General features: G+C 53.4%; 1 protein-coding gene across 2 annotated transcripts in view; it reads left to right on the top strand.

The window, feature by feature from the left end:
* LOC309412954 (protein CEPU-1) overlaps window positions 1–22,865 on the top strand; it is a gene marked incomplete at both ends in the record, with an annotated part of 344,318 nt that overhangs the window by 200,435 nt on the left and 121,018 nt on the right. Inside the window, one exon of one of the 2 annotated variants that reach the window (XM_082010010.1) lies at window positions 4,091–4,175. In XM_082010010.1, coding sequence (XP_081866136.1) covers window positions 4,091–4,175 — 85 coding nt within the window. Of the gene's footprint in view, window positions 1–3,972; window positions 4,176–22,865 lie in introns of those variants that run through there. The other variant, XM_082010009.1, reaches the window with a different exon arrangement.

Genomic DNA, 22,865 nt, shown 5'->3' with positions numbered 1-22,865 from the left:
AGAGGAACCTTAACTGCAATTTTGCATCTGGTTATCAGCCTTCGGGACGCTCAAATCCGCAGATTAGACGCTTAGGCTTGGTTTTGCTCAGAAAGCCTGAGGTTGGGGCAGGGTTTGCTGGAAGGCTCCCAGGCCTGGCAGAAGGAGCCAGGGTCCCTTTGCAGCCGGCTGCGGGAAGCGCTGGCCCAGGCCGAGCGCCGTGGTTCTTCCCCGGGGGCATTTTTGGGGGACTGATTTGCTTAAAATCTTAAAATGAAAGCCCCAGCTGGCCGGCGGGAAGCCCCACGTGAGCCAAGGATAGAAAGATGTTTACGGGAGTCTCTGCGCCCTGGCACTGCTGCCTTTCACCCCGTCCAATCTCTTTCTAGAAAATTGAGTAAATATCTGCTGAAAACGGTTTTGCCTGGCTGACAAACCGCCGGGCTTGCAGTCGCTGCCCTCTGCTCTGCCTGCACGGTTCCCCCTCCCCGGCCATCATCTCTCCGGTCGCTCCCATCAGGATGCTCCTCTGCAAAGCAAACCCACGGGCTCTTGCTCCTTCTAACCCCTTCCCTGTCCGTGGTTTCGGCATTCTCCCTGCCAGTTGCCATCTTCCCAAGGGAATTCCTGCCCCGGCTCCCAGCCCTGCCGCCGTTCCTCTTCCCACCGCAGTCCCAAGCAACGCCAGCCCTCGCTTCCCTGCCCACGCCGCTGTGCCACCCTGTTTGTGGTCTCTGCCAGGAGAGGGGGGCCTTTAGCCTTGCTGAAAAGAAGGAGGTCGACGAGATAAATATATACCTAGAGCGTGCCTGTGCTTTGCTCGTGCCGTTGTCACCCGCCTGTTGCTCTCAATGGGGGGGGGGAAGGACTTTGAGTAGGAAGAAAGGGAAGACGCTGAAAGCAAGAGGCTGCGTTTCGTGCTCGGGTAGGTGCTGCTTTGCAAGCGGCTTAGCCCACGTACGGCACGCTCTTCTTCTGCTGTGGTCAAAAACCAACGAAGGAAAAAAGACTCTCTCATCCCCCGAGGAGGCTACAAAGCTCTCTTTCTCTTGCTGCTGAACCTTCACAGCTGGACTCGGTTGCTGGCTCCTCTGCTGCTGGAGCAACTGAATTATTTAAAGGAATCTTGATTTCGTTTTCTCTTTGCTGTTTTCACGCGTTGTGTTTATTGTCTATAGATATTTTTATAGTCTGAAGCAATTACAGCTGTCAGAAAAGAGACGAGCTGTGACAGGCTGATTTATATGTACATTGTATGTATGCAAGGGAGGGAGAGCTGGAGACGGGGAGATAGACCAGGGATTCTGCTGGGCTTTAGTATGCAGGAGCCGGCGATACTGGATTTAAATTCCTTGGGATTTTCACACAATGCTGTTGATCTCCTAACAGTGGACCAAATTTAGCCCTTGCAAGAGCTGAAGCTGCTCAGCGGGTCGCGTTCTGCCCCAACCTCGCACGCTTTCAGCTTTAGGCAGGTGCTTTCTCTGGTGATTTAAGATGTTCCCGGCCATCTGGGCCCGAATGCTGTGTTAAAAGGTTAACTGGCTGTGGTTATTGGAATCCCTTTGGTTTTGCTGACACAGGAGATGGTCTCCGCTCATCCAAAGGAGCGGCCTCACAAAGAAAGCGAGCTCTTGCGTGATGAGCGCGGCGCTGGCTTGTAGCTCCTGCACGCGAGGGTGTTCCCCAGCAGTGACTAGGTAGCACGGCGAGGTCCCCATCCCGCCTGGATGCCGCAAGAATCGGCAAAAGCAGCATTCGTTGGGGCTTTTTTTAATTTTTCTTCGCTGACTTGTGCACCCCGGTGCAATGCCACAACCCCGGTCGGAGTTTCACCCGACCGCTGATGGTCTCGCTTTTGGCGGTCAGGTTTCAGAGACCCCTCCCCAGGTAACTTGTGGGCCCAAAGGACCTGCTGAAGGCAGAGCGTTTACCCCTCCCCTGCCAGACCGGGCAGGGGCAGAGTGAGATGCAGAGTGAGATGCAGAGATTAAACCAAGAGCTGGGGAAAGCTGCTGATGAAACGAAGGATTCGAGGCAGCACGTCCCACCAGCGCTAAATTCGAGAAGCAGAGAGCCTTCAAGAGGAGGAGGAAGTGGAGAGACTTGCAAAGCAATCCCCTTCTCATATGACCTATCGGCACACACAATAATAATAAAGCTTTATTTGATTGAGTGTGTTTTCTCTGCCCGGCACAGCTCATAATGTTTTAGAGATTAAATAGCACAGTTAGTGAATTAAGCAGTAGTTTACAGGGGATTCGGAGGCTCCGGGGATTAGTAACGGGCTATGGATCCTTTCACATCTAGGTCACCAGTTTGAATCCTGCTCAGGTTGGCAGCGATTTCAGGGGGGGTAAAAAAAAAGCCATAAAATTGGTGCCGTGTAATAGCTGCCGAGCACACAGTGGGGAATGGAGGGAGGGAGGACTTTTGGATAAGGTCCCGCATGGCGGAGAAGTCATCGGGGACAGCGGATGGAGGAGGCCTGGTTTCCTCTAACGTTGGACTGCCGCAGCTCGAGGGGGGGCTTCCAGGGGCGCAGCACCCCGAAAGCTGTGGCTAGGCTGCTCAGCCCTCGCTCAGTGGCTCCAGGACTTTGTGCGCTGAGGATGGCTCCCCGGCACCTTTTACCACCATGAAGCTGTGCCTGGAAATATTAATGTGCTCAGCCGCTAGCGGAGGGAAGGAGGAATTACTAGGCATAAGCAAATGTGGTATTTGTTAAATTATGAGCTGATAAAAAGTACGTGGGGACCGTGCTCGCGGCTGGGGAGGAATTTGCCACTTAAGCTCGTGCTGCGTGTCTGTGAGGTGCAGAGGACCAGAGGGGCACACTCCTGCCTCTCTGCCTGACTTGGGGGGGGGGGAATTGTCCCGTGCCTCAGTTTCCCCTTCCCCCCGCGACTGCATAGCGGCTTTGCCGCCTGGGGAGGGGATGGTGCGGAGGTAGAGGAAGGCAAATGGTAGAACTAGACCGGTGCTGGCTGCCGGGCGCAGGTAAGGACGAGGGGGAAGCGCGGGGGGGTCCCGGCATCCCGTCCCCCCGGGAGCGTGGTGCGGCGGGGGTTAAAGGCTGGCGTGTGGAGCGCGCGCCGCCGCTCCCCGTGTTGCGGGTGCTCGGTGCGTGGGGCGGGGGGGGGCTGGTGTGCGTGGGGAGGGGTGTGCGGGAGGCGAAGTGCCGGTCAGCGATGGAGCCGCTGCCATGACAACCGCGGGCAGCCAGCCTGCGCGCCGCCCGGGGATGGCTCCCGGCGGGGCTGGGATGCTGCCGCCGCCGCCGCGCCCCCGCGCCCCGGCCTCCCCGCTTCTCGGCTGAACCGGGAGCTGGGGAGAGCAGCCGCCCACCCTGACGCCCCCTCCAGTCCTGTGTTCCGCCCGGACCAGCCCGCCTTTGGGACCCGACAGCGGGGCTGGAGGAGAGGAACTGCTGGGCACCTCGGAGGCCTTTGCTGGCTGTGCCTTCTTGCGTCTGGACCCGTTTGCTAGCTCGCTCCGGGGGTGTTTTGTGGTTTTTTGGTGGTTGTTTTGTTTTTGTTTTTGTTTTTTACTGGTTTTTGGACTGCCCCCGCTCCGCGCTGCGGAGGGGAGCCGCGAACTCGGGACAAGCGTGCGGGGCGGGAGCGGGGCGCAGCCGGGCGCCCCCCCCGTCGCCTCTTCGCCCAAGTGAGCCTCGGACTGCTTCCCGGGAAGAGCCGGCTCGCCCAGCGTCCAGCACCTTTGCCACTTCTCCTCCTCCTCTTCTTCTTCCTCCTCCTCCCCGGCCCTCCCGTCCTCCTCCCTCACCCAAGGATACCGGGACTCCCTCCGGATGCCGCTCGGCAGGCTCAGTGCTCGCAGGCTGCCTTGCCGGGGGCTCTCCTGATCTCCGTGGAGCTCCGCATCGCTCGCCCCGGTGGTTTTGCTCCCCCCCGTCCCCACACACACGCACCCCCTCCCTCCTCTCCTCCCCCCCCTCCCCACCTTTTCGCTCCCGGTGGCCTTGTCGGGTGTGTTTTTTGCCTGTTGGAAAAGTCCCTGCTGGCCAGGATGGGGGTCGGTGGGTGCTTAGCCCTGCCCTGGAGGTGCCTGGTCGTCCTCTGTCTCAGGCTGCTCTTCCTTGTGCCCGCAGGAGTGCCCGTGCGCAGCGGAGATGCCACCTTCCCCAAAGCCATGGACAACGTGACAGTGCGGCAAGGGGAGAGTGCCACGCTCAGGTAGGAGCAGCGGGGTTCCTGCCTTGAGGGGCACGGGCTGGGAGGGGGGGGTCCCTGCTGAAGGAGGAGGGTGGCCGGTACCTTCGGGGCCGTGACTCAGTTTCCCCACCGGGGAAATGCCGATCGGCGGTGCGGGACGGACGCCGGGCAGCAAGGCGAGGGGGAGGTTTGGGTGCCAGGGGACCGGGCTTTGGCTCAGCTCCCCCCCCGCTCCAGTCGCCTCTGGGAAAGTTACTGGGGCTGGAAATAAAAAAAGGGGAGCGTGATTCCTGGCCCCCCGCGCTACACCGGGGTAGGCGCAGGCTCGGCTCCTGCTGTCGGTAGCCCCGGTGGTTGCGTGTCACGGCTCGGGCTCTTTGGCTGCGTTGGAGAGGATAAACATCGCCCTGCTCCCGGGGTGCAGTGCCGGGGGTTTCGTACCTGTCAAACCGACCCAAGCCTGGGGGAGAGGGAAGTTGTCCACCCCCCGGTGGGTTTTGTGCCTTTATTTATCCCGTGCCCAGACCTGCTGGGATGAGGAGGATGCAGGATGGGGCTGGCTGATGCAGGGGGTTGCTGCTCATTGCCAGCATTAACTCTTCGGGGTGGGGGGAAACGTGGGGCTGGGCGTTGCACCGGGGTCCTGGCGCCTGCAGCAGCGATCGGAGGGGTGCGGGGGCTGCCAAGAAAACCATAATTTTGATCGGCGTAACTTCTGAGACATCTTATGCCCAGATCCCTACCCTGTCCTCGCAGCAGATGGGTGCAGTCATCCCAGAAGAGATTCTGGCGAGGATGTTTGATAGGGACATTAAAAATAAAAAGCCACGTTTTAATTGCGGCGCTGGGAAGCGGCACTTACAGCTCCGCTGTGCTCGGGAGTGACTTTCCTCCGCGTTGCATAGGTGACACTAACATCTGCGGGGCCAGCTGGGTGTGCGCGGTGAAATCCGCACTCCTGCTTTACGCCAGTTTACGCCAGCGAGTGGAGCAGGGCCAAGCCAGGGCAAAAAAAAAAAACCCAAAACCCAAAAACTAAGGAAGGATTTCAGCCAGGTCTCTTCTTGAGCGGTGGGAGGAGGACTTAAACCACAGGCTGGGTTTGGCCCCTGGAAATGTGAATCCCCTCTCTATATATTTCCTGCAACTCAGCTGTTTGCAGCCCAGCCTCTCGCTCCCCCCCAGCCCTCGCATGTTCCTGGGAGGAAGGGAGGGAGCTGTGTTGTGACCGTCCCTCCGTTGTTGTCGCGTGTCATGGCACGATTGGGCGAAGTGGCTTGGAAATCGGTGGAGGAGGGTGAAGGACGGCGTGTCTCGCTTAGGAATCTGCCCCGCTGAGCTAAAGAAAAAAATAAATGAAAAACTAGCTCCTTTCTTCTCCTGAATCGTCTGGGCTCTCCCAAGCACCAGATATCCTACAGATCTTGCTCGTGGGGGTATGAAAGAGGGAAAGGTTTGGGTTACTGGGCAGCAAAATACGCAGGAGGGTGGCGGCAGCAGGGTGGTACGGGCGCGGGTGCTGTGCAAACTTTCTGGAAGGAGACGAATTGCTCATGCCGTAGCATGAGGGTTTCTGGCCCAGGGTTTCCAGCACAGACCATGCCGGTGCTCTGCCCCGGCACTGGGTGCTTGCCTGGTGTCGGCGGAGAACAAAGGAAAGCTGGAGGGATGCTTTCCTTCCGTCCATGAGGCCTGGTGGGAAGGGGGGGACAAATCCTGGCCCTGGGGAGGGAGGGCAGCGGCTTGTCCTCGCCCTGGAGCTGCCGTCTGTGTGTCCCGGTTCAGCTGGGGAGCCTGTCTGGTGGCAAGGGATGTCCCTGTCCCTACGCAGGCGCCTCGTCGATACAAGCGTGCCCCAGGAGACGGCCACGTGGGGTTTTGGGGTGCGCAAACTCTGCGGATGATATTCCCGCTGTCCTGCCCCTAGAGTGGGTGTTGCTCTTGGAAATTAATGGCTTGCTGCTGCGGCCGGCTCGGTGCACTGCTTTGGTAGCTGGAGAGGTGGAGGACTGTGTTTTGCACTGGCATTTTGGGGCATTTTCCTTCTGGTTTGAGGTGGGAGCGGTTAGTCCAGCCCGCAGTGGTACGTTGCCGCATCCCCCGGTAGGTGCCGGTCCCTGCAGCCGTGCTGTGTTGTGGCAGGAGCCGAGAGAAGAGCACGTGAAAACCACACATTTCCAGAGAAGGAAATCAAGGAAGCGTGAGCCTTCCTGCCCGCTCCCCTCCCAACCCGGCTCCCGGCATAACCATCGATCTGTTGTGGAGGAGTTAACTTGTTCGGAATAGCAATGCTGCTCAGAAAGGTTTCGGCAGACCCCAGCATGCAGGCAGCAGCCCTGCCCTCTCCCCAGCCCTGCAAGGGTGGCATGGGAGGGAAAAAAAAAATAGGGTCTCCTCTTTCCCCACTCATTTCCATGCAGAGGTGGGAGGGCGGTGAGTCTCAGCCAACGATTTGGAAGGAAAGAGATGTTTCCAGAGGTCCCTGCTTGGTTTTTTCACAGCTGAGAAAAGGGAGAGCAAGCTGAGAACTTCACAGCAGAAGTTGCTGCTTCTCTGAAGTGCTCGGGAAGTCCTGTTTGCCCCCGAGGGACAGGGCTTGGCCGTTGGAAATGGGGTGTTTTATCTGTGGTGGCGGGGTGCTTGGGGCCCGACCAAGGAGGCTCTTTGCAGCTCGGTCCCTGCCGCCCCTCCGAGCAGAGCTAATCCAGCGCCGGTGAAAGGAGCTGGGTTGACCGCCGTGAGGAGACTCCCCCGTTGTAAAGGGCTCAGGCTTTGGTCCATGCAAACCTGGCTCCTGTAAATCTACCATCAGGAGTCAGTTTAGGACCGGAGTCACCAGAGATGTTCAGATCTTTCCTTCTGTCTTGCGATGTCTGCTGGAGGGTAGAGTCTTGTGTCTTTGGTACCAGCCCTTCAGGTCACTGTATTAGATTTAAATCTAGGGTTAGACCTCGGGGTAGAGTTACCATGGGGGGTAGGATTTACCCCTGGATGCAGCAAAACCTGCAGGGATAGGAAAAGGGTTTGCGGGTGTTGGCTCCAACAGCTTGGCATTTTTACTGCTGCCTGCGTTGGTCCTTGAGCTGGGGCTGCTCCTGCTCTTGGGGTTACCCGGAGGGCTCGTCCGTGTGCGAAGGTCAGAGCTGGCTGCCTTGCTGGATCTCACAAGGCCGTTCCGTGAGGATGAGGCCGGTCTGCATCCCCTCCTACCATGTCCAGACAGTATCTGCCCTCACCAGTAGTGAGTGGTTCGTGCTGGAGAAGACCCATCCTGAGCTTCCATCCAGTGCTTGAACCGAGTCCAGGCGTTGCTGAGATCTTTGCAGCAGTTCTCTCAGCGCCAAAGCAAACGGCTTGATTATGATTTCACTTTAATTGGCATCAGTCAGTGCTTTCCACGGCGAGGCCCTGACGATCCCGTCAGCACGCATAGGCGCTTGTGGGGCGTCCCCCCGAATTCGCCAGTGCCCCAGGCTGATGGGGGGCAGATCTGGCTGTCGGGTGAGCGTCCCGTTCTTTCGCAGGCTCCTCTGTACGTCTCCTCTGGTTTTCTTGGCAGGGTGATGCAATGCCTTCATTTGTTCCCCCTTTGATTCCAATGCTAAAAGTCAAATCTGAGTTGAATATGAGTCAAAGCTTTTTTTTTTTTTTTTTTTTTAACCCTGATGCTTCCCCTGGTTTCCACTCGGGCTTTGAAAAGGGCCCTGCGCTTTGCCACTAAGCTCTGCCATGGTTTACCTAAGCCTGTTTTGCAAATTGATTTTGCCCCTGTTGTGCTCTTGAAATAATTTTGGAGAAATGATAACTTGGCTGCGAAACAAAACAAAATCAAGCGTGTTTGTTTGACAGATGCAAACAGAAAGTGCTTGTTTGCTAAGCAGAAAAGAGTATTTCTCAGAAACGGATCTGTTTTCTGTGACTCTTTGCTGCCCCATCTTTCCCCCTTTATCCACGGGAATTTGCTTTTTCGTGTTCTTATTGTGTAATATGGAAAACAGGGCCGGTCTCTGATGGATAACAGCGTGGGGTGTTCCGGCACGCTGCTCGGGTGCGGGGGGAGGCTGTGTGTCTCCCTCCGTGCCGAGGCGAGGCCGCTCCTGCCGGGGCTTAAGCGATGGCAATTCTCCGTTGAGGTTTTGGGCAGCTGCCTTTGTGGTTTGCAGTCGATGAGTGTAGAAAGCCCGCTCCGGGCTCTCTGTCCCCAGGAAAGCGGTGCTCGCCATCCCCGTAGCCTCAGGGCTGGGCCCCTGGTGCAAATCAAGCAAGCAAGACAGGGCAGAGGTTGTTCACGAAAGGGTCCAGCCACGATCGCTACAGCTCGTTTGGGAGCTGCAGAGCTCTGTGCCCGTTTGGCTCGAGGCTCCCCGCTCCCACCTTTGCTGCAATAACCCCTGGGACGGAGCGTTGCTTGTCCAGCCCCTTCCCACGCGCCGGCACCCCCGAGGACACCCCGGGTTAGGTGCTGCTCATGGCAGCGCTCCCATCTCCGGCCCTACCCGGCCAACTCCCCCCGTCCTTGCACAACCACCGAACTCCTTATTACCAGCTCAGCGTGCGTCTCCCTCCCGAGGGCTCAGGCTTGTGGCACGCTGCTCCCGTGAAATATTCATCCCGTTCTGATGGTCTCCAAGTTCAGGACCTGGTATTTTTTTGTCCTGCTACAATTATTTATTTCAGAGCCTTACCTGGCAGAGACCAAAGCTCCTGGTTGCTTCCTTGCCCACTTCCCAAGCGGGTGAAAGACTTCTGGGCTTGGATGGGACCGGCTCCGGCAGTCCTGTGGGCATGGGGTGAGGATGGAGCTAAGCTGCCGACTCATACATTAACAACCAAAGTTTATTCTGCTGACTCCAGCACGCTCACCTTCTTCATCAAACCTCTCTTCTTTTTGTTCCTGAGGGTTAGGGCATTAATTCAGGGCTGTGGTGACCCCCCTTGTATTAAGGTGAAGGAAGGGGAGAGCATGTTCTCCTGCACCCGTGCCCTTACTCAGGAAATTGCTGCAGATGTGAGCAGTACTGAGGGTTAGGACTTTCTGCTCCCGTCGGTGCACGGTGCTACTTCACCCCTGCCTCTCTCCTCCTCCCATCATAGCTGGGCTCCTCCTTTTTGGCCAGGGCTTCCTTGCCATGTTCCTGGAGATCCTCTGTCAGAGGGGCTGCAGAAGCCCCGGGCGGTGCCCACGCGCGATGCTCGCGGCTGCTTGTAGCTCGCGAGTCGATTGCTTTGCTTGCGATGGCATGTTTTTGAAAGAGGAGTTTATTGCTAAAGTGACATGTCAGCAAATCTTCGCCACCTCTCTCCCATCTCGGAGATGGAATCAGCTTAAAGTGGGGAAAAAAAATTGTCATATGCATGGATTATTTTTTTTTTTTCCCTGAGTGCAATTTCCATCTGAGATGAGACAAGCTCCTGATTGCTGTGCCAGAGGAGGGTTTCCCTTTATAGCTCTCCTGGTAGAGCTCCTGCCTTTAATTCACTGGAGCTGTCTGGGCTGGGGTCTCCTAGGGGACAAGTGTGCTTTTCTGGAGCTGTCATCTCCATCGTAGGGTTAAGCATCTCTGGTCTACCAGCCCTGGAAAGATTTAAGTCAAACAGACTTGTACCCTGCTCCTCTGGGAGGGGAAGGGCCGATGGGGAGGAAGAAAAGTGAGGAGGAAGGGAGGTCAGAGCAGCCTTGCAAATGGCAGAGCTGGCCAGTGGAGGGTTCCTGGGGCGGCATTTCTAATCGTTAAGCCGGGGTTACGAAATGGAGGTTGGGTTCTTAGCCCTGCCGTCGACTCCTCGTGTGACGTTAGGTGCCCTCCTAGGTCCTATAAATGTATATATTCGTGTGCAGCAGTTGCAGCACTTCCTTTCTCTGGCTCTGTGAGTCATCTGCTTGCATTGCAGTCTTTTTGTGGCGGGACCCATCGCTCCGAAAGGAAAAAGCTAAGAGCGTCCTACTGGAGGGCACCACAGATGTCCACCGGAGCCCTGTCCTTGCTTGGACTTTAAAGGGGCTACTGTGAGCATTTTTCAGTGGGGGCTGCCCGGGAATTGTCATCGCAGGGGTGTGTGGTGTATGGTTGTGGTACTACGGAGCTGCTTGGTGGGTGGATGGTCGTTAGGTAGGAGCCGACGCAAAATCAGGGGTTGGGGCCAGCGAAAGCAGTGCCGTCCCCAACTGTGGGAACACCCATAACCCCAACTCTGCTGCGAAACTGCTCTCATCGTGACTGCGAGTTGGGGACGCGGGTCATCTTCAGCTTGCCTAAATCATTGTCTCTTCTGTTGGCTTCAGTGGAGTTACTCCAACTTACGCTGTTGGAAAAATCCTCCTCTTGGTCTAGCAGAGTTGTTCTTTCCTCCTCCCAGACCCACCCAAACCTGCCAGTTTGAGCTCAGACAGCCTTATTGTCCTTTAGGAGGAAAGGGGAAAATCATCAAGGAACTAATCTACAACCACATCAGTGAGAGAACGGGCTACTAGAAATTGTAATGAGAATACAGAGCCAAACAAACAAGCAAATGGGAAAACGCAATCCCATCAATGCAATGGAGAGATTTATGCCGACAAAGGGGCTGATCCAGTGCTCATTAATGTCACCGCAAGTCTTTATCCTAACTGTAATGGACCGTGGATCAGGTTGGAAGACGGCGTTTTAGTCTCGCTACGATGTGCACGCTGCTAACGGGTTGCGCGTGGAATAGCAATGCGGAGAACCCTCTCCTAAGAGAAAGAGTTTATTTGTTGTTGCGTGCGGCACCTTTGCAAAGCAAATGGGAAATGCCTTCTGCTCTCCTTCGGTTTAGTTTTCAGAGGTGCAAGGCTGTCAAGGAGCCAAGTCTGAGACGCGGGCTTAGCTATCTGGGTGCTGCGGTGTCTGCTGAAATGCCAAATGTGTCTTAATCATTAATATATCAAAAATCTTGCCTTAAAGAGGGATTCTTCAGCTGGCGGTAAGAGGTGTTGGCTCTCGCCGCCAGCAGTCATGCTGGGAAGCAGTCGTTAGCTTATATGCAAAGTGAGGAGGCAGAAGAGCAGATGGGTGGGTACAGAAAGGCTGAAGGCAAACTTGACTTTGCAGCTGGATTCTCCCCTGGAAAAGCCAGTGTCAGTGAGATGGAGACGAGGTCTGGAGAGCTGAGCCTGGTCTGGAGGTGGGGACACCTTTGGGGAGAGTGCTGAATAGGAAAGGACACCAAGGGTCAAACAGGAGACGTGCGAGTCCAGCTCTGCATGTCAATGAGGACAGAGTAAATAAGGAATAAAACCACCTTCCAACATGAGCAGCTGGTGAAATATCACAGTTTTTTTTTCCCAGAGAAGGGAGATTTTGACCGGCTCTGCGCCTGCAACCATAAATGGCTCTGACACCTGCGTCTGTTTTATCAGACACATGCAGAGCCCCGGACATGATCCAAACATTCATTACTCTGGATTTTTGAGTCTGATTTTTTTTTTTTTTTCTCCTTTCTTTCTTTTTTTTTTTTTTTCATGGTAGGATCATTATTTTCCCAGCTTCACATCCTCTGTTCAGCAAAACCGGTGTGTTTTTCAGACTTACGCTTCTTACACATCTCTAATAAGAAGCATGACAGAAAGCTGTTGCGAAAAGCAAATTCTCAAAGGTACGCAAGAAAAGCAGGGCAGCTCCAGGTTCAGAGCCACTTCCAAATCTCAAGGTGGTTTGGACCTACAGACAGGCACAGCAGTAATATTTGAAGGCATATTTGGGTTCTTACCCTTAAGTCCTCCAAATTCAGTAAATTACACATGTAGGGCTTTATTCCAGGATAATCTTTATTATCTCACATCCCTGTTCCTCTCTTACAGTCCAGTACAAAGCTCTCGATGAGTTCAAAGGAAATGTGACCTGCGTGAAAACTTGAGCAAGTATTTGCCAAGTCTCTAAAGGTTTGATGCTTTCCTTGCATCGCAATTCAATGGGAGCTAGGCAACCACCTGCTTCTCGTATTTTTATTCGAAAATTTCAGGCTTTTGTACCCTTTGTTTCTTAAGAAAATACAAATTTTCATTTATGAAACAGATCTTTTTACTAAAAAAAAAAAATCCATTTCTTTCTCATCTACCTTGACTGGAAAATATTTAGTTTAGGATTTCCTTGTTGGGAAAAGGGCAGGTTTGGGTTTAGTTGGAAAAATGGTATTGCTTTCTTTTAATCTGAGTTTATGGGTTCATTGAAGCATCTTGTCAAATTTTACAGGAAACGCTCTGATTAAGCTGAAGAGAGATTTTGGGTTTTAAAGTGTCATGTAGGAAATAGTGCAATTTTGATGTCGTTCAGTCTCAGAAGGGAAGGGTTTCTGGATACATAGATTTTTCCCTTTAGCTGAAAAAAGTCTTTCCCTTCTCACCTCTGCACTGCTTTACTTTTTGGAGTCAATTTTTCTGTCATACTTCATCCTTCCTATTGCTTTCTTCTACTTGGAGGAGCTGTTCTGCTTTGAATTAGACAAAGTTCATGTTGAGTATATGTTTTCCAAGGCCAAATTTGAGGCTGGCCAATGCACGCCGCGATCCTGTTTGCTCAGCAAACTTGCACAGTGTGAGAGTCAGGGCAAAACGTGGCAGCGTTGGGAGGGAGCAGTTTGGAGGTGCTCTGATGGGGGCTGTGTGTTAAGTGCCATGATTTAGTCCTCTGCAAACACGAGGAGCAAAAGGTAGCCGTTAGCCTTGACCGGTGTACTTGTGAAGTTAAAGAAAGCATCTCCCCGCTCTAGACGCTTGTACTCTCTGGCAGGGTAGGACATGGTCAGAAGGTCAAAATCCCATCTTGGGTTGTTACCGCTTCCTTACGGAGGTGGTTGGTTGAGGGAGACGCCTTCACTGGTGCACGTCAGCTGGGTCTCCTAAATTTCTCTGGTTGTCCTTGGCTCGTGGAGGACAGCAGCTGCAATTTCCTTGCTGCTTTAAAGCCAAACACTGTTGACATTGTTTAGCGAGACACAGGGCCCTTCACCTCAGACACCTCTGAGTCTGAAACCAGCATACCAGACATTTTTGGCCACTCGAAGGTCCACTTGGTGACCTCCATCCATTCAAGTGGCACTGCCCTAAGTAGTCTCAACAGACGGCCAAGGTCTGAAGAGATCCCAGGGTGATAAATATCCTCTTGGTCCTTCTAGAAAAGAATGAAGGCTTGGTGGCAATGCATTGCGTGGGAGAAACTTCACCCACCCTGCTAGGACTGACCCCCCAGAGTCGGTGGGAGTTGCAGCACGAACCCCTTGCAGGTTCAGTGGGAAGGGAAGGTGCGGAGCCACGTGCCGAGCACGAGGGGTTTGCAGCCTGCGGTGGAAGGGGAGGCTGAAAGCCTGCGGAGAGGTGCCGTGAGGCTGCCGAATTAGCGCGACGGGGAGACGTCAGCCCTTCCTCTCGGCTTCCCTTTGCAGCGCCAACTGTCAGTAATTTAACTAACGTTTTGTAAATAAATGTGGCATTCGGACAGCTGTCACCGCGCCTGTTACAAACACTCCTTTTGTCACTAGAAGCTGGCAGTACCGCTCCGTTTCCCCTGCAAACGCAGCTACCACTGCCAGTTAGCTCCCGAAGCCAGGGCTGTCAAGGAATCGCATGCCGTCCGGTGGCTGGGAGACCGTAGCTTCGCGCAGGGAGCCCGGCGAGGCATTGCCAGGGCCTGGTGCGAAGGCAGCTTTTGCAGCTCGAAAATAAATAAACGGCCTGATCAACGAGCGAGAAAACTCATCCGAATGTGGCCGTAGGGCTGGTAGGTTCCCAGCCAGCATCCCGGGCTGTCCAGCTGCAGTGCCGGTGGTGGCACCGGTTCCTCTGCCATCTCGCCCCGGCCCCGCGAGAAGCGCCGGTCGGATGAGACGGGGAGCCCAGCCAGACCGGGGCTTTGATGCAGCGAGGGAGCAATTTGGCACCGGCACCGCGAACGCTTTTCACTTCGGAGCGTGGGCTCCTCGCGCATCAGGCTTCGGTTTCGGTAAATTCGGTCTCTTTGGGACTGGGTTGGAGTTGAGCAGAGAGATCTGTCCTTGGAGCCCGTCACTCCTGCTCAGCGCACTTGTCCTATTAGGAGCGCGTTCAAAAGCTTCGGGCAGTCTGGATGCTTCTCCTCCTAACAAACCTGACGAGAGAGAGGATGCTGTTGTTTTTCTCCTTGCTGGGAAGTCTTGATCCCGTACTGCCTTGCTCCTTTCATCTTTCAGGGACTCAGCAGCTCCAAATAACTCTCCCCTGGCACACGGTGTTTCTCTCCCAGTATCGGGTGGTGTAACTTTCAGCAGTCAGCACCTATAGCCTTGCGGTGCTGCATTGATGTGTGATGCAGGCAGTATAGAAATCAGCACATGACATCTCTCTCTCTAAGCTGCTGTAAAATTAGCTTCATCTCAAGTGGCAGAAAATGATCATATCCTCGCTTGAGAGCGATGAAGAATATTCCTGAGTCACTGCTAGTGATGAAGCAGGCAGAAAATGCAGTGATACACAACTGCCCACTCAGTTTTAATCGCTGAGGCCATTTGCTGCTGTAAGACGCAGCTTCCTCCTCCTCTCCTTCCCTTTCATCCATCACTCCCCTTAGCGGCCCGGGCTGCGGATCCCAGCAGAGGCAGAGCAATTTCCCATCCCACCAGCAAGGCTGCAGGCTATGAGCATCTCGTGCTTCTTCACCGCTCCCCTGAGAGGAGAAGAGGGGGCCCAAAACTTCCTTTTCTTAAGGCAATCGGAGGAAAAAGATTGAAAACTCTCCCCCAAGCTCACCCTCATCTCCACACATTTTCCCTGCTGCCTCCGAAGCAGCTGCTGTGCCCACGAGGATGTTTCCCTTTCGCGTTTCTCCCCCGTCAACTTTAGTTCAAAGCCAGCTCCTCGGATTTTTATGTCTTGGATAAAGCCACCCTCTTTCCTACAACTGCCAGCACAGTGCTTGGGAAACCTCTTGCCAAATTTGCTGGCGACTAAGGCCAAGAAAACCCTTCAAAACACTGATGATCAGCAGCAAAGCGCTGTAATGCTTCCCTTCCTTGCGTACGCCTCCAAGGAGGCTTCCTGCTCCTCCTGCCCCGCCAGCTTTCCCCCAAAATGCAGGTGGAAGCCCCCCACGCTCCAGGTGCAGGTTGAGGGGTCTGTAATGCCCTAGGAAGGTGAATCCTTCAGCCTGGGCATCGCCTCCTTCTTCTGGTCTTCTCCGTGGCTCGATCGCCGCTGACCTGGTTCAGCATCTTTTCGGGGGAAAACCGTAGCGATCCTGCAGCCTGTGCGGGCGTCTGAATGAACATTCTCTTTTCACCGGTCAGGGCTTGTCGGTATTTATCGCCTAACCAGGTTTTTAGATGTTCTCTATCCTGCAGATTTGCCGGGATATGCTATTCACACAAAACTCTCCTGGTGTCAGACTTCTGCTAGGATAGCTTAATACTCCTACCAGCCTGCGAGGGGGATAAGCAGGACTGGCAACTGTACAGACGCGCCGGCATAAATGTGTCAAAGCAGGGGTTTTGCCAGCGTAAAAAATACTGCAGCAGCTCCCCCCCCGCCCCCAGACGGAGATTGCTGTACCAGCAAAAGTTTTCCGCGCCGGTCGGCCAAATCCGGGCAAGTTTCGGCGAATCCCGCTCTCCTCTCCATAATCCCCGGCAGCTTTGCACGCCGTGCATTTATTTGTCAGCGCAAGCAGGTGCAGAGCTGCAGGACATGGGCTGAGCATCTCGCTTTGGTGGTTATTCCAGCGTACAGCCGCTTTATTCTCGCGTCAGGCAGCGCGATCAGCACTCCTCCTCAGCTTAATTTCCTTTTTCCTCATCCCTTCCCCAAAAAGCAGAGCCTGGCTGGTGCGTTTTGGGTCAGGTTCAGCGGGAAGCCAGGAGACAAGGATCGAAATGAAGAGACGGGTGGGAATTTGGAGTTTTTAAGTGTTACAGCTAACCACCCCTGAGCACACTTACATTCTGCACACGCCAGCCGTCATTGCACACAGAGACCAAACTTTGTGTGTGTGTATATATAAAAATACATGTATATATGTATAATATATATATATTTATAGACCGTGTGCACGGCTAATGAACAAACGTAGATACAGAAAGGGGGAGAGTAATTTGTGCAGATACCTGTCAAGAGAGGCAGGAGACGGGGACAAAGTCAGCGGGAGCTGGCGTAGGTACCGCAGCCGTAACTGGGAAAAGCGGTCCCTTGGCAAAGCGGCGGGGGCCGTTTTGGGGAGAGGTGGGGGGACAAGCCCGTTAGTAAATGCTCTGATCTTTTCCCCGGGTGGTGCCGACTGCTGCGTGTTTCTCCTGCTGTGAGTCTGTAACAGCCCCGCTAACCTCTGGCAAAATCAGGAGGATAACAAGGAGGGAAGGCTGACTTTGTTAGTGGCATTCTTTTTCTTTTTTTTTTTTTTTTTTTCCCTGGCTTGGGAAGGGAGAACTAAAGTTGGATTTCAAGTGGGGTTGTTGCAGTAATGGAGGGAAATGAGAAATGCTCTTCAGCTGCCTTCTCCTTCCTTGCGTCCCCATAAATAACCCTTCTCGCTCGGGGATGGCTCAGCTCTTACTTAAAGGAGAGAGCCGGGGTTTGGCTGTTATTTTTTTTTGCCGCAGCTCAAGGGCCCCTTCCCTTTCCTGCACGCAGCGTGCCTCCTCGAGCCTGCTCCCCCCCGAGCCGCGCTCCGGGGAAGCGGTTTCTCTTCCCACGGGGGCTCTGGTGTGCGAGGAGCCGCGGCGGCGGGCAGGGCTGCACCCGGCAGCCGTGGCGCTTGGGCACGGGCGTCGTTGCTGGCACCTTCCCGTCTCTACCGCCGTGCTGCTGACGCCAGGGAGGCCCCGAGCAATGGTGCTACCTTGGTGTCAAATGCCACCGGTGAACGAAGCGTGAGCCTTTGGGGGGATGGACAGCAGCAATCCCGGGTCCCTGCTCCTGGGGAGATAGCCAAAAACTGCTTAAAATGCCCATTTTAATGCCCACGATCCTTCCACATCCACCCTCTTTTAATAAATCCGGGTCCAGCCATGCCATAGGTTTATCCAGCAGCGAAGCGTTGTCCTTCTGTGGGTGAGGCAGAGCTTGCAAACTGTGTCTGGGGACCAAAGGACAAAAAGTGTCTCTGTAGAGATTTTTTTTTTTTTTTAAATATATCTACGGGATCTTCTTCTAAGGATTTTTGGGCAGGCTTTGCGTGCAGTTTAGACACCCTGTCTCTAGCTCACTTGCCTAGAAGGTTCAGACCTTCTTTGTGAATTTGTGGAAGCAACGTGCAGGTGATCTCTCTTCCTCTACGCTCCCCTTTTCCCCTTCACCAATTCTGCTAACTTTTGTGAATCAGCTGGCTGATTTCAGTCTGGGTGTTACATTTCTACAACTTCCATGAAAACAGGCAGCTAAGCGGTCAAGAGACCTCGTTAGTCCTCTGAAATAATGACAGAGCGAGCTCACCTTCTGTACGAGACACGCGAGAATCCGCGTGGGCATTGGCCGTATGCAAGACTCGAGGGAAGAGGGAGCTCCAGCCTGAGCTTGCGTCATTTAAGACTAAAACGTGTAGGAAACCACGCGTCCTCGCTGGTATGTGTGGAGCTACTCATTAAATGCAGCGAGGAGTCCGGGTGGGGAGGGCTTGAGCGCTCCAGATTGCGTGCAAGGAAAACCGTGAAGATGACGTCGTGCTGAAGGAGACGGCCCGCCGGTCCTGGCGTCGAGGAGAAGAGGCAGAAGCTCAGGGTTTCGGTCATAATGCAGCTGATGGCAGATGAGGGATGCTGCACTTCGCTTGCTTGAATGGGAAGACTGCAACAGCTGGTCGCTGCGGCATTGCTGAAACAGGCTGGCTCACTCGTCCCTTCGGTTAAAAAAAAAAAAAGGCAAAAAAAAGGCACAACAGCAAGGACAAAAAAAATAAAAAAGCCAGTAAGTCGCTTTCCAGAAGTTCCTAATGGTGCAACAGGCAAAGCACTGGAGATAAAAGAAGTAAAAAAGCGGGGGAAAGAGGGAGAAAATGCTTTTATGAGCTCTCAAACTAACAGCATGCAACTCTCATATTATTTTTCCTCCTTAGCCTTTGAAACAGAACAACGGCCCGGAGCCTTCTCGGCAGATGGACAATGTGTGTGCCTTAACCACTTAACAGCCATTAGCCTAATTTCACGTACTGGAGCCAAATTAAATAATAAGTAAGAGGCTATGAAAAGCTGGTTTGGAGGCTGCGTTACTGCCTTTCACTTGATAACCTTCTCATAAACAGATGCTCTCTCTTTACCCTATTAACCTTGTCTGAGAGCGGGGAGGGGGCTTTGGTGAAGCAAACAAGCCAGACCTTGGTGGGAAGGGGGGAGGCGAGCCGGAGGGGCCGGACGTGCGGCTCCTCCGTATTTTGGAGGCTCCGCTCCTCTTTCTCCCCCGATGCCCCGGCCGTGGAGGAGTCGCTGAGCGAGAGCCCGTTCTGCGGTTGCGTCCGGGTTATTTTAACATGCCAAATGATTCATCTTGATCAGCGAGCCCATCTGTACCTGCTGGGTGAGGCTGTGCCACCCGGAGCTGATTTTGTGGACAAATCTGCTTTACTTGGAGGAAAGGGGAGATGGTGCTGGTTAGACATGAAAGGGGAGGTGGCCCCGTGGCTCGGTACCTAATCCCTCTCCGGTTTTGGCTCAGGCAGGGCATGGGGGGCTGCTGCATCCTCCGTCCTGGTCGTAGCACGAGCTCACCCTTTCAGGTGAAGTCATTTCGCCGCTCTTTCCCCCTCTGCGTTGAAATAGCAACAATAGTACCTGCCTGAGCTTTGGGAATTTGTGAGTATTAGTTAGTCTGCAAAATGCTTTTGACGTTATTTTGCTGATGGGAAGGCGAGGCATCTGCAGGTGTGTGCAGAAGGGGTTGTGTGTGTATTTTTTTTGCTGCAAAAGATTTGGGGGTGGCTGCCTTATTTTATCACCACCACCCCTCACCCCCGCCACTAACTATTGCTCTGTGCTTTGCGTCTCCATTTTGGGCCTTTTTTTAAGTTTTCAGGGGATTATAGATGACCGTGCAGCTATTTTTGGCGAAAGGTTTTATTTATTAAAAAGCCATCTTCCTTCATTAAAAAGATACATTGATGAGAAATAGATGAGCAGCTCTATTACTGGCGTGTAGCCTGTCATGCAAGCCCGGTGCCGCCGAGATGATGTGCCCTCCCTTGATGCAAGGGATATCTCACCGTGGAGCCACCCAAAATTTGGTGCATGAGCCATTCCCTCGCCCTGGCTGCAGGGTCCAAGGCCCTGGGATAGATGTGAGAAGGTTTCTTCTTGGTGTAAGATTTCCAGCCATTCCTTGGTGCCAGCAGCAACTTGACTTTTCTTCCTTGTTGGTTTTCCTCCTTCGTCTAAGTTGTCACGCAGGCTCTACTTTCATATGCAAAATCCATCCTCTGACTGGCACGGAAACCGATAAAGCCGGATTTCTTACAAGTTTGCTTCATTTTGGTCCAAGTAGGAGTAAATGACTTGCCGCCTGCGACGGGGACGTTTGGAAAGGCTTTGTGCTGTATGGATTCTCTGAGGTTCAAATGAGGATGAATCTCATTTTTATGTGGCCTTTCCCTCCATGGGGCACTCTCAGAGTCCCTCTCCTGTACCTGGCTGCCTATCTGTACTAGACTTGCAGGTACTTAATGTCTTTGAGCCATCTGTTTCTCTGTCAAATTTAGTTAAAATTGGCCAAAGGCTTCACAAATTATTGGGGAAGATTGCTAGACAGAGGCATGCAGGCAAAGAGCACGATTGTGTAAGCTCATTCCAATAAAAGTCAGGGCTAAAAATACATTGGGGTGTGTTATTTGGAGGCAAGGCAGCTGGGGAGATGGGGTCCACATCCAACCTGTCCCCAGTGCTGGGGGTATTAACCTTGGGTCTGTTTTTTGGTACTGTAGAAGGCTCCCCCGTGGAGATGGGCTTTGCTTTGGGTAGGATGTGCCGCTTTGCCTTTTCTTTCTTGCATCGTGCCTTCCCAGCCAAAAGGAGCCCCGTTCCCCCTTTCCCGAGGCGCTGACCGAGATGCTGCAGCTGGGACGCGGTGTTTGCGTTGAGGTGGCAGTTAGTAGCGAGCTTCCCTTGCTGGAGGGGAGGTTGTATGCGGGTGAGAAGGTCAAGGCGAGCAGGAGTCGTCCCAGGTTGCCGTCTCCCCCAGGCCAGTCTGAATGGGCTGAGCTCTCTGCTCGACACGCTGGGCTGTGCCTCCTGCCGACCTTCTCAAGTGCCTGTCGCTGGTTTTGTGTCTCTCGGCACCGTATTTCTCAGCCCAGCTAAGACGCTAGCTTTGGGAGCGCTGGTGCCTTCCTCCGAGAGCTCTCCTCCAGTGCTGGCTGGACGCGGTCCTTCCAAGCGCAAAATCCCGAGCTCAGTTGTGCTCCTGTTGCCGACTGCTTCGGCTGGGGATACGTTTTAAAACCAGGATGGTCCCAGGCAGAGCAGTCTGAGCTTTGGGCATCCAGAAATTTTAGGTGTGTGATCGAAGCGGGTCTGGGGAAGGGAGGGGCGACCAGTCTTGGTCTTCAGCTACAGGAGACCATAGATGACCAGCAACGGTCTAAGGTGAGATGAAATGCATCTGTTAGAAGACAGAAAACACAAAGAAACCAGCAAAACCCCCTCAAAGGCTGGGTTGCTCTCGATCCATTAGCATTTCTGTAGGAGCCCAGAAGAGCACGCGCAATCTGGGATACTGGCTCCTGTATCTGCAGGTGTCTGAGATGATGGATGTCTGCATCTGAGCGTGTTGTCTAGTCCCCCTTTGTAGTCACTGGAGAGCAATGGGCCTTTTTTAGGGTCCAATTCATCCCAGTCTGAGGCAGATGTCTAAAATAGGTCAGACAGACTGTGTCCTAGCAGTGCCTTTTTCTCTCTGTTTGCTATAAAATGGGGTCCAAATGGCTAGCTTTCATGTCGAGGTGATAAATCCCAACCCAAGTGTTTAGAGGAAGTGGCAGGACCAACGCAGGAAATATCTGGTATTGGTCAGGGCGTGGTATTAGAGCCAGGCGAGGGTGTTAAGCAGCAGGAATGCACCTGATACTTCGCCAAACAGAAACGGGGGAAGAAACGGGTGGTTTTGGTGCTATTTTTGGATCCTGAGTCCACTTGCGCCTCACCCCTCTAACTTCCAGGAGACTCAGCTAAGCAATTCAGCATGTGGCTTGTCATTAGGCACCTCACCCAGCAACCTGCGAGTTCATTAGTATTCTTTTTAGTGCTAACGAAATGGCCGAGCTGCATCTTTTCTGCATGAGAGGCTGAAATAAGGGAAAAATCAGACTCCAGCGCTATGGAGACCACCCAGAGCGGGGCCCTTCTGCCAGCAAAGCCGTGTTCGTGTCGGTGTGGCAAAACCACAGGAGCAAAAAAAAAAAACCCAAACCCCAACCTAACAAAAACCAACCCCAAAAGTGGTCGGAAAAGAATTTTATCTTTATATTTGCATCAACCGGGGGCCTCTGCCAACGTGGCAGTTTGAGCTGAGGATCTCAAAATCGCCGCAGAAATACCATAGTCTGCAGGTAAAGAGGCGGCGTTGAGGGTTAGGTTAGGGATGCTCCGCTTTCTCCTGCCCCTATAGGAGTCTATAAGGCTGCTTGGCTCTGCTTCGTGTGTTGGGTAACGTGGGTGCGAAGCCCTTTTCTGGCCGGGGCGGTGAGCGCCGAAAAGGCAAGGCAGCGCGAGGGCTGTGGCTGTGCCCTGCCTGCCTAAGGAGCTTTCATTGATTTTTATTTTCTTCAATGGAAACAGGACTGACATCCATTAACCAGCCTCGCGGCCTCTCCCGAGCAAGGGATGGAGGCAGCAAAGGCTTTATTTCTAATTTTTTCTCTTGTGTGTTTCTCTCCCGTTGCTCTGTGCTGATGCGCAGCAGCTTTGGCTGCAGCCTGGGAGATGGAGGGGGGTTTGAGAGCAGAGCGGCAGAAATAGGAGGTGGAACAGGACAAGAGGAAATGGCCTCAAGTTGCGCCAGGGGAGGTTTAGATTGGATATTAGGAAAAATTTCTTCACTGAGAGCGTGGTCAGGCATTGGAACAGGCTGCCCAGGGAGGTGGTGGAGTCGCCATCCCTGGAAGTGTTCAAAAAACGTGTGGATGTGGCGCTTCAGGACATGGTTTAGGGGACATGGTGGTTCTGGATTAATGGTTGGACTTGATGATCTTAAAGGTCCTTTCCAACCTTAGTGATTCTGTGGAAATGAAGCTCCCCTCATCTGACTTATCCCACAGCATGTATCTGTGTTTTGGGAAGCTCCTTATTTATTGAACCAGCTTAGATGGCCGCAGAAAGCTCCATGAAATAGCCGTGGGGGAAGACGGGTGGGAGAAGCTTGAAGCAGGGGGACAGCAAGAGGCAAGATCTCGCTGCAGAGGTGCCCGAGATGCTGGTGGCTTCGTCACCAGCTTGGTCTGCATCCTTCCCATCCCCCGGGAATTAGCCCAAACCTCTGCGTGACTCTTCAGGGGCGAAAAACCCAACTGTTTCCTTTGTCAGGATCTGTGGCAGGTAGAAGAGAGAAAAAAAACTTTTATGGTTGAAAATGGACTTTTTAAATTAAAGTTTCGTGAGATAAATAATATATATTTAACGTATATCTATATATGATGTAGATTTATGATGTATATTTTAGAGATATATACATCTGATGTTAGATTTTTTTAATGTCTCCTGAATTCTCAGCAGAATGTTTTGCTCGGTGTTTTATTTACTTTTTCCCCCCTTACT

This window comes from Phaethon aethereus (assembly GCF_964289735.1).
Source record: "Phaethon aethereus genome assembly, chromosome: 23".
Classification (NCBI taxonomy): domain Eukaryota; kingdom Metazoa; phylum Chordata; class Aves; order Phaethontiformes; family Phaethontidae; genus Phaethon; species Phaethon aethereus.
Note: the sequence above shows the minus strand (reverse complement) of the source record. Positions and strands in the feature narration are given on the sequence as shown.